Source organism: Passer montanus, unplaced genomic scaffold (genome assembly GCF_014805655.1).
Source record: "Passer montanus isolate IOZ18808 unplaced genomic scaffold, ASM1480565v1 scaffold9, whole genome shotgun sequence".
NCBI classification, from domain to species: domain Eukaryota; kingdom Metazoa; phylum Chordata; class Aves; order Passeriformes; family Passeridae; genus Passer; species Passer montanus.
In genome coordinates this window covers 8,311,338-8,322,242 of record NW_024374367.1, presented here as the reverse complement: position 1 = coordinate 8,322,242, position 10,905 = coordinate 8,311,338, and the positions used below count along the sequence as shown (strand labels likewise).

The following is a 10,905-nucleotide window of genomic DNA, read 5'->3' as shown; positions in this document are numbered from 1 at the left end:
GGCGCCGCTCGCCGCTCCCGGGCCCCGCCACCGCCCCGGCCCGGCCGGCCCGGCCCTCCCCGCACTCACGGCCCCGCCCGCCGCTCCGGTCTGTTTGTGCCGCGCCGAAGTTCCGAGCGGGCCGACAACGGAGACAGGCCCGAGCCCGTGACGCACTTCCGGGAACCGCCGGGCACGCCCACGTGACACCGGCGCGGGGGGCGAGTCACGTGACGCGGACGGGGCGGCGCGGGCGCGTTCCCGCGGCCCCGGGAGCGCGGAGAGACCCGGGACAGCCCCGGTCCGGCCGTGGGGAGCCCCGGTCCGGCCGCGGGACAGCCCAGCCCCGGTCCGGCCGTGGGGAACCCCGACCCGACCGCGGGACAGCCCAGCCCCGGTCCGGCCGCGGGGAGCTCCTGTCCCGTCCGCGGGGAGCCCCGGTCCTGCCGCGGGACAGCCCCGGTCCCGCGAGTCCGGTCCGTGGGAGAGCCGGGCTGCTCTGTGGCGGTGCCGGCTGTGCTGTGCCCCCGGCCCCGCTGCCGATTCCCGCCCCACGCCCCGCTGTGCCCCACCGCCGGCTCCCACCCCGGTGCCCGGTGGCAGACGGCCCGCGGCGCGGGGCGGAGGCGAGGCGCTCTTGCTCTGCACTTTTATTCACACGGGGGTACCCGCAGCCCCCGCCGCTGCGGGGCGGGCGGAGGCCGGGTGCTCGGGGGTCCGGGCCCCTCCGGGGGATCACTGGCACGTGTTGTAGATCTGGACCTGCTGGTTGATGGTGTCCAGCACCTCCCTCATCCTGGCCTCCAGCCCGCCCAGCTGGGCTGCTTTGGCATCCAGCACCCGCTCGTTCCGCTCGTACTCCTCCTCCAGCGCTGCGGGACACGGCAACGTGAGCCAGCCTGGCCTCCCGCACCGCCCCGCCGCCGCCCCAGCATCCCCGCTCCGCCTCACCTCGCAGCCGCTGCAGCTTGCCCTGGGCGTCCTGCAGCAGCCCCGCGGCCTCCTCCCGCAGCTGCTGGGCCCGGCTGCCCGCCTGCTGCACGCCCTGCGCCCGGTGCTCCACCAGCTCCTGCGCTGTCCGGTACCGGTCCCGAAGGGGCCCCTCCAGCACCTGCTGGGCAGCGGGGCTGGTCAGCACGATGGCCGGGGGACCCCGCTGCCACTGTGGTGCCCCCGTCACCCACCTGCTTGGCCTCGCCGGCCCGCTCCCGCGCAGTGCTGGCTGCCTCCTGGGCACGTGTGGCTGCCAGGCTGTTGTTGGCACGTTTCACCTTCAGGGCATCAGCCTGCCTGTCCAGGAGCCCAATCTGCTCCATGGCACCCGCCAGCTGCTGCTCCGCACTTCCCGTCTGGCCCTGCATCTGGGCATCGATGGGAGTTTGGTGTGGTGGCACTGATGGCATGGTGGGGATGGGTCCCGTGCTCGCAGGGATGGGGCTCTCACCATGCCGAGGGCGCTCTCGCTGTGCTGGATGTCACCTGCAGCTTGCTGCAGCGCCCGCTCGGCCGCGCCCTGGGCCTGCCGCGCCTCGTCCAGCGCCTGCCGCACTGCCCCGGCCGTGCCCCGCACCGCCTCCGCCCGTGCCCTGCGGCCACACAGCGCGGCCTCAGCGTGGCCGGGGCTGGGCTCCCCGCAGGGATTGCATCTCCACCTGCCGGGGCTCACCTGGCCCGCTGGGCGTCCTGCAGCAGCTGCCCAGCCTGCTGCACGTCGCTGGCTGTCTGCTCCAGGATGGCGTCCACGCTGGCCAGGCTGCGCACACGCGTCTTGATCTCCTCGGCCAGGCGGTGGATCTGGTCCGGCGCGGCGGGCAGGGACAGCTCCAGTACCCGGCTGGCTACCACCTCAATGCTCTCGGGATCAGCCCCCTCCTCTGCAGGCGGAAGCAGTCAGTGTGTTCCCTACAGCACGCCGGGGTGGAGGGGCAGGCAGACCAAAGGGCAGGGGGGAGCGTGGCACAGGGCAGGGGGGCCAGAGATGGCTGGAGGGCACAGGATGGTTGGGGCAGGGCAGGGACCGTGCAATACAGCATGGGGCAGGGGTGGCACAGCCCTCATGCAGTGATGGGACAATGCAGTGCAGGGTCAGTGCAGGTGCAGAGCCACAAAGCCCTGGGTGGGGGTGGCCAGCCCTCCCGGCATGCCGGCACTCACGGCTCAGGAAGGCCTTGACGTGGCTGATCAGCTCCCTCAGCTCCTTGTTGGAGCTCTCCACACGGGCCCTGGTCTGGTTCGCCTTGTCCAGGGCTGCTTGCGCTCGCAGCCGGGCCTCGTCTGCCTTCCCCTTGGCCTCTGCCACCTGAGCATGGGCAGAGACCCTTGGTGCCAGCCCCACGGGCTGCAGAGCGTGGCTGTGCCACCAGATCCCACCAGCACCCACGTGCCACACACCTTGTGGGAGAGCTGGGCCATGTCGCTGGCAGCCTGACGCAGCTCCTCCTGGGCATGGCGTGCCCGGTCCAGAGCACTGTCAGCCTTGGACACAGCTCCACCACAGCTCAGACCACCACAGCGTCGTCCCCCATCCTCATCCCGGCACCCGGCACCCCCGCAAGGGCTCTCAGCACAGGGCACATCTCCCAGCACGCCGCAGACCTGCAAGGCAGCGTGGCGTCAGGGCAGCTCTGGGTGCCATTCCCCCAGTTCCCTCCGTGTCCCACCTTCTCGTTGAGCGGGTGCAGGCTCAGTGCCCGTGCCCTCGCTGCCAGGTCCGTCAGTGCCCGCCGGCTGGCTGCGTTGTGGCGGTTGAAGGCGTCCCGCTGGCTGGCCAGGAGCTGCTCCGCGTGGTGCCGAGTGGCTGCCGAGATGCTGACAGGGCTGGGCACGGCACGGGTGGAGGCGTCCGCCTGGCGCTCGGCCTCCTGTGACTCCTTATAGGACTGACGAATACTGTCATAGGCACCTGGGGCGACAGGGACACTGTCAGACCCCTGGCCATGGCCTGACCGCCCTGGCCTGGCTCTGTGGTGTGGCTCACCAAGGAAATTGGAGGTCTTGAGGGTGTGTAGCCGCTGTTCCAAGTCCTGCAGGCTGTGGTTGAGGGCGCGGGCGCCCCGGTCCACAGTGTTCAGCACATGGCTGGCGTTGAAGTTGGCATCCTGAGCGGCTGTCAGCTCCCCTTCCACCCGTGTCAGCCTCTCAGTCGCCTCCTCGATCTGCCGCCTGCAAGGGAAGGGGGTGAAAAGCTGCCCCTCCGGCTACCCTGGGAGCCGTGCCCTGTGCCAGGCGCTCACCGCAGCCCCTCCATGGTGTGTGTCAAGTGGGCAGCAGTTGCAGCCGTGGTGTTGCGGGCGGCCACCACGTCACGCACAGCGGCCAGGTTCTCCTCCAGCTGCCGGAAGGTGCCCTGAAAGGCGCCAGCAGCCCCGGTGTGCTGCAGCAGGCTGGCCCGCTGCGCCAGCGCTCGGGTACGGGCGGCCAGGTCCTGCACCACACGGTCCCAGTCCCCAAAGCAGGGGTGGCAGGGCTGGCAGGCAGGGAAGGTGCCAGCAAAGCCCCGGGCGCACTGGTCACAGCGGACTCCTGAGATGCCAGGCCGGCAGTCGCAGTGGCCGCTGCTGCGGTGGCACTGGGCACTGGCTATGCCACGGGGGTCACAGTCACAGGCTGCAGGGAAGGAAAATAGTGTCAGGGCACCACAGGCTGCACTGTGGTCCCCCCGCTGCAGCGGCTCTCACCTCGGCACTGCTGCCGCGGGTCACCCCAGTGGTGCTCCTGGCAGTCGGTGCAAGTCTGGCCGCCAAAGCCCGGCCGGCAGGAGCACTGCCCTGTGAACTGACAGACACGGCATGGCCCAGGCTGGCACTGCTGCAGCACACCCCCAGCCCCATCCCACCCCCCAGCCCCTGTCCCCGTCGTGTCTCACCTGGTTGCAGGTGGGCGACAGGGAGTGCTGGGGGTGGCAGGCGCAGGGCTGGCAGCCTTTCCCGCTGGCCAGGTTCCAGAAGTTGGGGCTGCAGCGGTCACAGCTCTGGCCCTCCACATGGGGCAAGCAGTGGCACTGCCCACTGTGCCTGTCACAGTGGCACTGCTGGGGCCCACAGGTGCTGGGATCAGTGCCCAGGGGGTTGCAGGAGCAACCTGGAACCAAGAAGCACTGAGCATATGTAGAGTTGAGGGAATGAGGACAAGGATGGGAATGAGATTGGGATGGAAGTTCTGAGGGGGACAGAGCAGGAGTGGGATGATGACAGATGAGGGTAGAAGCAGGATGGACACAGAGATTGGACAAGCATGGGGTGGAGACTGGATGGAAGTGGAATGTGTGCAGCATGAGGACCACTAGTAGGGATGGGATGGAGATGGGACCAGCATCAGGACAGAGCTGGAGTAAGGACAGGATGGGGAGAGATGGGTGGCAGTGGGGATGGGATGGCAATGGAGATAAGAATGTGCATGAGAATAGGATATAGATGGGATGGAATAAGTTGGACATGGGGACAGGGACTGGGCCACAGTGCTTGGCCTGGGCAGAGGAGACAGCCCCGGTACAGGGCAGGGCTACAGGGACTCCACAGCCCTGTGCACAAGCAGGGCCAGCCGCTGGTGCACATGGTCCCCAAGGACGTGTCGGGCCCTGGAGGCGAGTCTGTCTTGGCAGGCAGTGGGTACTCACGCCTGCAGCTGTGCCGGGTGGCATCTCCATAGAAGCCGGGCTGGCACTCGGCGCAGTGGGGCCCTGCGGTGTTGTAGAGGCAGCGCAGGCACTGCCCCGTGCGCCGGTCACACGCCTCCGGGTCTGTCACATCGATGTTATCGTGGCACTGGCAGGGCAGGCAGCGCCCGCCCTGCAGAGGGTCCCCATAGTACCCAGGGGCACACTCGTCACAGCGGGAACCTGCTGACACAGAGCGCTGGGCAGTGCCTGGGGACAGGGCACCCCAGAGGGCACTGAGGGTGCCGTGGCAGGTACCCACCTGTGTACCCAGGGCTGCAGTGGCAGACGACCTGCTGGGAGCGGCTGTCTTGGTAGCAGGAGGCAGCGAAGTGGCGGGGGGTGCTGGGCCCCTCAGGACAGGGGCAGGGCCGGCAGTGCTGCCCAGAGCCAAGCGCTGGGTTCCCAAAGTGTCCGGCCGCACACCTGCAGGCAGCAGGTCAGCAGGAGCCGGGGCTGCTGGCAGCACCCCGCCCCAGTCTGGGCACGTAGCCCACCTACCTCTGGCACCTTTCACCGTCCGTGTGGTCACGGCAGCGCAGGCAGCTGCCGGTGCGAGGGTCACAGTTCTCAGCGTGCCCGTTGCACTGGCAGGGCCGGCAGACAGGGAAGCCCCAGTGGCCGGGCTGGCAGCGGTCACAGCGTGGGCCATGGGTGCCTTCACGGCAGGGGCACTGCCCTGTGGTGCTGTCGCAGATGGTGCTCACTGAGCCCTCACGGCTGCACTGGCATGCTGGAAAGCACAGCACCCACAGCGTCTGCCCCCGAGCTGTAGAGAGCACCCCTTCCCCATGCCCTCGGCCCTGGGATGCCCAGGCTCCTCTCCCACTGGCACTCACGTCGGCACCCGCCAGGCCCAAAGCCAAAGGTTCCCGGAGAACAGCGGTGACAGCGCCGACCCATGACATTGGGTTTGCAGTGGCACTGCCCGCCCTGGGGCTGGCACTCGGCACTGAGCGAGCCCTGGGGATCGCAGAGGCAGGCTGTAGGCAGAGAGCAGGGTCAGCGTCAGCTGCAGAGGGACAGGGTGCAGGACAGGGTGTGGGGCTGTACTCACGCAGTGCCCCATCATGCAGGATGGCTGAGAGGCTGTGCAGGAGGCTGGAGCAAGGCTCAGCCACAGGGGAGGGCCCTGCAGCGTGGAAAGGCTGGGCACAGTGGTACCGCTCAAAGGTTTCCCGGCGCTCCATGGAGCTGGGGTCACCCGCGATGAACATCTCCAGTGAGGAGTAACGGGGCAGGAGCACCAGCTGCGGGGCAAAGTCAGCGGGACATCATGTTCCTCTCTCCCTGTGCTCCCTATGGCTGCATCCTATCCCCCTGAAGGGTGGCTGTCCCCATCCCACTGCCCTCACCGAATCGATGAGCACGCTGGCAGTGGGATCCTGATGAGCAGCAGCACAGCCCAGTTCCAGGCGGAGCGTGTAGGAGACACCCTGCTCCAGACAGATGGGCTGGGACAGCACCACATACCTGGATGGGGGCAAAACAGAGCAAGGGCAGCCATGTGCCTCCAGTGAGCCCCAGCACAGCCCAACCCTACTGAGGTGTTTACCTGGCACCAGAGGGGAGGCTGGTGGAGAGCTGGTCATCGGCAGGGATGGTGTTTCCACAAGGGCTGCTGGCAGAGACAGGGCTGGGGCGTAGCACCTTCAGCCTCACCTCCTGCCAGGCCTCTGGGTGCTAGCAGCCAAGAAGGGGCAGTGTCAAAAAGCCTCATTATCTGGAACTCCCCACCACTACCTCCCAATCTGGCAATGTATCACACTGCTGGTTCACCTCCTGGTGCTCACCTGGGGCTCATAGCGGATGACCACATCATACTCGGTGGAGAAAGGCACATCACTCACGTGGAACTCCACCCAGCCGCCTTCCAACATGCGGGCAAAGCCTGTCCCTGTCCAGGAAGCTGGGCGGTCTGGGGGCGGCTCACGCTCCACCACTGAGCCCTGGTGCAAGCAGGTGTGTGAGATGGGACCCTAAAAATCACCTTGGCCAGGAGGCACTGCTCTGCCCTGAGTAGGGACGCTGACCACTGCCTGCTGGTTTGGGCACCCTGCAGAGGGGCACCCACTGTGCTGCCCTGCCTGATGTCCTCCCCAGGGACACCTGCATCCCTTACCTGATGCAGCCGTGCATCCTCTGCCTCGTAGGTGTAATGATCCAGGTTGATGCGGTAGAAACCGGTCTCCACCTGTTCACACTGTCGTCCTGTCACATGGCTGCGGCACTGGCACTGCCCTGTCCCCATGGCACACCTGGTACCCCAGCAGCACCATCAGCCCTGATGCCAGGAGGGGTGCCCCCTGCCCTCTGCATCCCCACGAAGACTCACAGGTTGTTGCGAGCACCTCCCACATCGCAGTCACAGGGCCGGCAGCCTGGGAGGTCGTGGCTCAGTCCCCAGTGCTCGGGCTGCAGAGGGTCACAGGGTGTTACAGAGCAGCTGTCTGTGTGCTATAGTCGCGAGCACTGTGCATGGGCTGTGGCACAGCCCCACTCACCAGGCACTGGTTGCAGCTGTGCCCGGTCACCAGCCGCTTGCAGAAGCACTCCCCACTGACAGGGTCACACGGGCTGCCATCAGCCACCGTGCCACGGGGGTCACACTGGCACCCTGCATGGAGAGCCAGCAGTTTCCAGCAATGCCAAACCACATGCCTGACCCCAATAGGTGCCACCCTGGTACCTACTCCGGCAGCCTTGCGGGTTGTCAGCACTGAGGCCGAAGAAGCCGGGTTTGCAGCGGTCGCAGCGGGGACCAGCCACGTGCTCCTTGCAGCGGCACTGCCCCGCAATCAGGCCCCTGGCCGGGTCATCAGCACTGTCACACAGCCCACCATCCAGAGAGCCCTCAGGGTCACAGTCGCAGGCTGGAGAGACAGGCAGGGTGAGCACTGTGACCACCAAAGCACCACCCTGCACAGCCTGTCCCACACTGACCTCGGCACACCGCGGGGTCCCGCAGGTCCTTGGTGGGGTCCTTGTAGTAGAAGGGCTTGCAGAGGTGACAGCGACGGCCCATGGTGTTGTGCTGGCAGTCATCACACACAGCCCCACTGGTGTTCCCCGTGGCCAGGAACACGGCCATGTCAAAGTGGCACCGCCGTGAGTGCTCGTTGCAGTCACAGCCTGCAGGGACAGCATGGCATGTGGCATGGCATGTGGCACCACAGCCCACACCTGCCAGGCAGCACCCCGAGTGCCAAACCTCCCCTGCCTGGGCTCTCCTTGCTCTGATATGCAGTACCACAATCCCAAACCTCCCCAAAGTACAGCCCTGGCACCCCAGACACCCTCAGCCAGTTTGCATGATGCCAGTCACCACCAAACCACATCCCACTGTACAACACCCCAAAACCCCCTGCACAGCACAGTCTGGCAGCTCCGGCACTGGGATCACTGTGCCAGGAGCTGGTGCCAGCAGGGGCACTCACGGCGACAGGCGTTGGTGCTGGAGCCCTCGGCTGGGCGCCAGGGCAGGTCTTGGTAGAAATCCTCGCAGCGCTCGCAGTTCAGCCCCTGCGTGTGGTGTTTGCAGACACAGCGCCCGTGCACCTGCCAGGATGCCACAGTGAGGGGCTGCGGGACTAGGCGGCACAGCTGCCCAGCTGCAGCAGGGCACACAGGCCTGGCTTGCCCTACCATGCCATCGGTGGTGGCAGGGGCCCCGCTGAGCGGAGCGCACTCCGAAGCGTGCCCGTAGCAGAAGCAGTTCCCGCGCATCACCAGCTCGTAGAGCGCGTAGTAGTACTTCTCCCGGATCTCCCGCCGTGAGTCCAGCAGGTTGTCCCCCAGTGTGTGCAGCTTGGTGAGGTTCACACGCAGGTTGGTGACACGCAACAGGTCTAGGGCAGGGAGAGACCCACCCTGTTGGCACAGGGCACATCCATGCACAGCTCACCTCTGCCGGGCACAGCTGGGCTGGGCTGTGCATGGCACAGGAGGCTGGGCATGGGTCACAGGAGCTGGGCATGGCTGGGATGGGCAGTGCATGGCATGGGGCATCCATGCAGGGCCGCACAGTATCAGGCTGGTCTGTTGTGGTTTTGTGTATCACACAGTATTGGCCCAGGGCTGTGCATGGTTTGGCTCACAGGCACGTGGTTGCATGTGGCCGGGCTGGGCAGCACGGAGCTGTGGGGGTTCAGCTCCCACACACGTAGCTGTGCACAGTCTGGCTGTGCGTGGGCTGGGCTCTGCATTCCCACAGCAGAGGCAGGCTGGGACCCCACCAGTGCAGAACAACACCCTTGGCACAGCACCTCTACGTGTCTCGGGGCACTCACCATAGGGGGCTGTTCCCAGGAGATGGCTGTGCCTGGTTGGTGCAGCCTGGGGGCCCTGGGAAGACAGGATGGCTTCCCCAGAACTGCAGTTTCCCAGCAGCCCTGCCCTGCAGATTCCTCCCCTCCTGCTCCCAGTCTAAATTTAGCCTTGGGTGGGTGATTAACCCACTGTGTCCCGTGCCCAGCCTGACTCCCCATCTCGAACCACAGCTGGTGCTGGGCTCAGCCGTGGCACAGCCATCCTCCTCCATTTAACCCAATGCAGCCTGATCTTCAGCTGCTCTCACAGGGCAGGGTGCAGAGGGGCTCAAGACCCCGCAGGCTGGATCAGGTCCTGATCCCTGTGTAGGGCCCAGAGCAGGGAGAGAGCAGCCAAAATAGCTACGCCCAAAATAGAGCAGCCAAGCAGGAGCCCGGATGGCTGGCAACTCACTTTGGATGGCGGGGCTGTAGGGGTCCCGGATGGGAATGGCAGGGTCCAGCACCCGGTAGATGACCTGGAAGGGACAGCAAGGTGATGGGAGCAGTGCAGGGGACCCCCTGACTCTCCTGGGGCTCTAGTAGGGCCTCACCTCCCCCTCAGTGGAGGGCTCGATGTCAGAGTAGCGGGACTCGCAGACCACATCGTCAATGCGGCGCGGGGGCCCATGGGGCACGTGGGGAAAAGAAGCAGCGCAGTCGTAGGCGAAGTAGCGGTACACTTTCCAGGTGCGCCCAAAGTCGGCTGAGCGCTCCACCAGCATGGCCGCGGGGCGGAAGGTCTGCAGGACACCCAGGCGGGACAGGGGCTAGCCCCACAGCCCCTGAGGGCGTGTTCCATCCTGTCCTGTGCCAGCCTGGATACCCACACGCTGGGACCCACCTTGAAGGTCATGATGAGATGGGTGAAGTGGAACTCGGCCTCCAGGTCCAGCTGGATGCTGACGTGCTCCACACCTGGGGGGTGACAGGTGTGACAAGTGGAAGCACACACTGACAGGTCCCAGGGGCTCGTCCCCCCCACGCGGCAGTGGTCCAGGGGCGCGGCCGCGGCCACAGGCTGAGTCACACTTCCTCAGTGTGGGAGGAAGGGAAAGGAGAGCCCCCCGGGACAGGACAGGATGCTCTACCACCCCCACCCACTACTCACCGTTCTCTGACTGCCACCAGGCTTTCTTGGGGCGGGGGGCAAAGCTGGTGACCACATTCTCGATGCGGTGGCTGTTGGTGTTGGTGCGGGCATCGTAGGGCCGCCGCGAGTCGCAGATGAAGCACTTTTTCTCCTCCTGCGAGTTGGAAAGCTCAATGACGCGTGTCCCCAACCGCGTCCCGTGCCCCTCATCCTTGTCTTGCCCCACCAGGTCCCGTCCCACTCACCTGGAGGTGGCTGACGATGCAGTAGGGCTGGGGCCGGCGCAGCCCGCAGGTGGAGGTGGCACTCAGGCGGGCTGCTCGCCCCACCAGCAGGTCCCCGGTGGCCGGGTAGCAGCTGCCGCGGGCACAGCCCTGCGGGGAATCGGGGGCCAGGGCAGCCCCCAGCCCTGCGGAGCGGCGGGCGGCTGAGGGCGCTGCGCAGGGAGGGGGCCCGGGCCGGGTTTCCCCCCGCCGCGCCCGGGGCCCCTTCCGCACTGCCCGGAAACGGGACGGCGGCGCCGGGCCGGACCCTGGCGCCCACCGGCCCCGGTGCGGCGCGGGGCGCGGACTCACCGGCCAGCAGCGGCAGCAGCAGGAGGGCGGCGGGGCTCCGCTTCGCCGGGCTCCGCATCGCGGGGCGCCACGGGGAGAGACGGGACGGAAAGGGGCGCAAAGGGGGCGCTCGGCAGGTGCCCGCCGCTCCCGTCCCGTCCTGTCCTGACTCACCAGCTCCCCTCCTCGTTCCCGTTCCCAGTCCCTTCCCCGTCCCCTTCCCGGTCCCTCCCGGCCCCTCCGAACTGGCGGCAGGCGCAGCGCTCGGGGCTGCGCGGAAAGCGCGGGGCGGATCCCGGCTGGAGCGGGGGAGCGGGC

At 67.2% G+C, this 10,905-nt stretch overlaps 2 protein-coding genes across 10 annotated transcripts in view; both read right to left on the bottom strand.

Annotated features, from left to right (window-relative positions):
• The window catches only part of USP19 (ubiquitin specific peptidase 19), a 20,864-nt gene extending 20,646 nt beyond the window's left edge, over nt 1-218 (bottom strand). For 4 of the 8 annotated variants that reach the window (XR_005630411.1, XM_039734277.1, XM_039734279.1 and 1 more), the window contains exon 1: nt 70-217. The gene's annotated coding sequence lies outside the window, so the exon portion shown is untranslated. Of the gene's footprint in view, nt 1-69 lie in introns of all 8 variants that reach the window. The other 4 variants (XM_039734271.1, XM_039734275.1, XM_039734274.1 and 1 more) reach the window with 2 other exon arrangements.
• Nucleotides 219-614: 396 nt separating this feature from the next.
• Nucleotides 615-10,826, bottom strand: LAMB2 (laminin subunit beta 2). Of its 2 annotated transcripts, none has more exons than XM_039734317.1 (33): nt 10,609-10,826; nt 10,279-10,442; nt 10,052-10,187; nt 9,785-9,858; nt 9,495-9,683; nt 9,356-9,419; nt 8,279-8,481; nt 8,071-8,191; nt 7,577-7,765; nt 7,327-7,506; nt 7,138-7,250; nt 6,969-7,048; nt 6,756-6,891; nt 6,427-6,582; nt 6,189-6,316; nt 5,989-6,106; nt 5,691-5,883; nt 5,473-5,616; nt 5,135-5,366; nt 4,896-5,059; nt 4,595-4,816; nt 3,845-4,059; nt 3,657-3,753; nt 3,213-3,585; nt 2,957-3,141; nt 2,640-2,881; nt 2,371-2,574; nt 2,134-2,278; nt 1,646-1,853; nt 1,424-1,565; nt 1,164-1,340; nt 931-1,090; nt 615-851 (listed from the first exon to the last, which is right to left on the bottom strand). In XM_039734317.1, exons 1-33 carry the CDS (start codon nt 10,664-10,666, stop codon nt 715-717), a joined length of 5,349 nt encoding a protein of 1,782 aa, XP_039590251.1. In that variant the 5' UTR covers nt 10,667-10,826; the 3' UTR covers nt 615-714. The 2 variants fall into 2 exon arrangements, with proteins under 2 accessions (XP_039590251.1, XP_039590252.1); XM_039734318.1 differs by having other exon boundaries at nt 1,164-1,334.
• Nucleotides 10,827-10,905: the final 79 nt, after the last annotated feature.

Excerpts from the sequence above, each read along its gene's own strand:
- LAMB2 (XM_039734317.1), bottom strand. The coding sequence starts at position 10,666 with ATGCGGAGCCCGGCGAAGCGGAGCCCCGCCGCCCTCCTGCTGCTGCCG. Across the intron at positions 9,420-9,494 it reads AGCCCTCCACTGAGGGGGAG|GTCATCTACCGGGTGCTGGA; the intron begins GTGAGGCCCTAC and ends TGTCCCTTCCAG. Across the intron at positions 3,754-3,844 it reads TGTCGCCCACCTGCAACCAG|TTCACAGGGCAGTGCTCCTG; the intron begins GTGAGACACGAC and ends CGTGTCTGTCAG.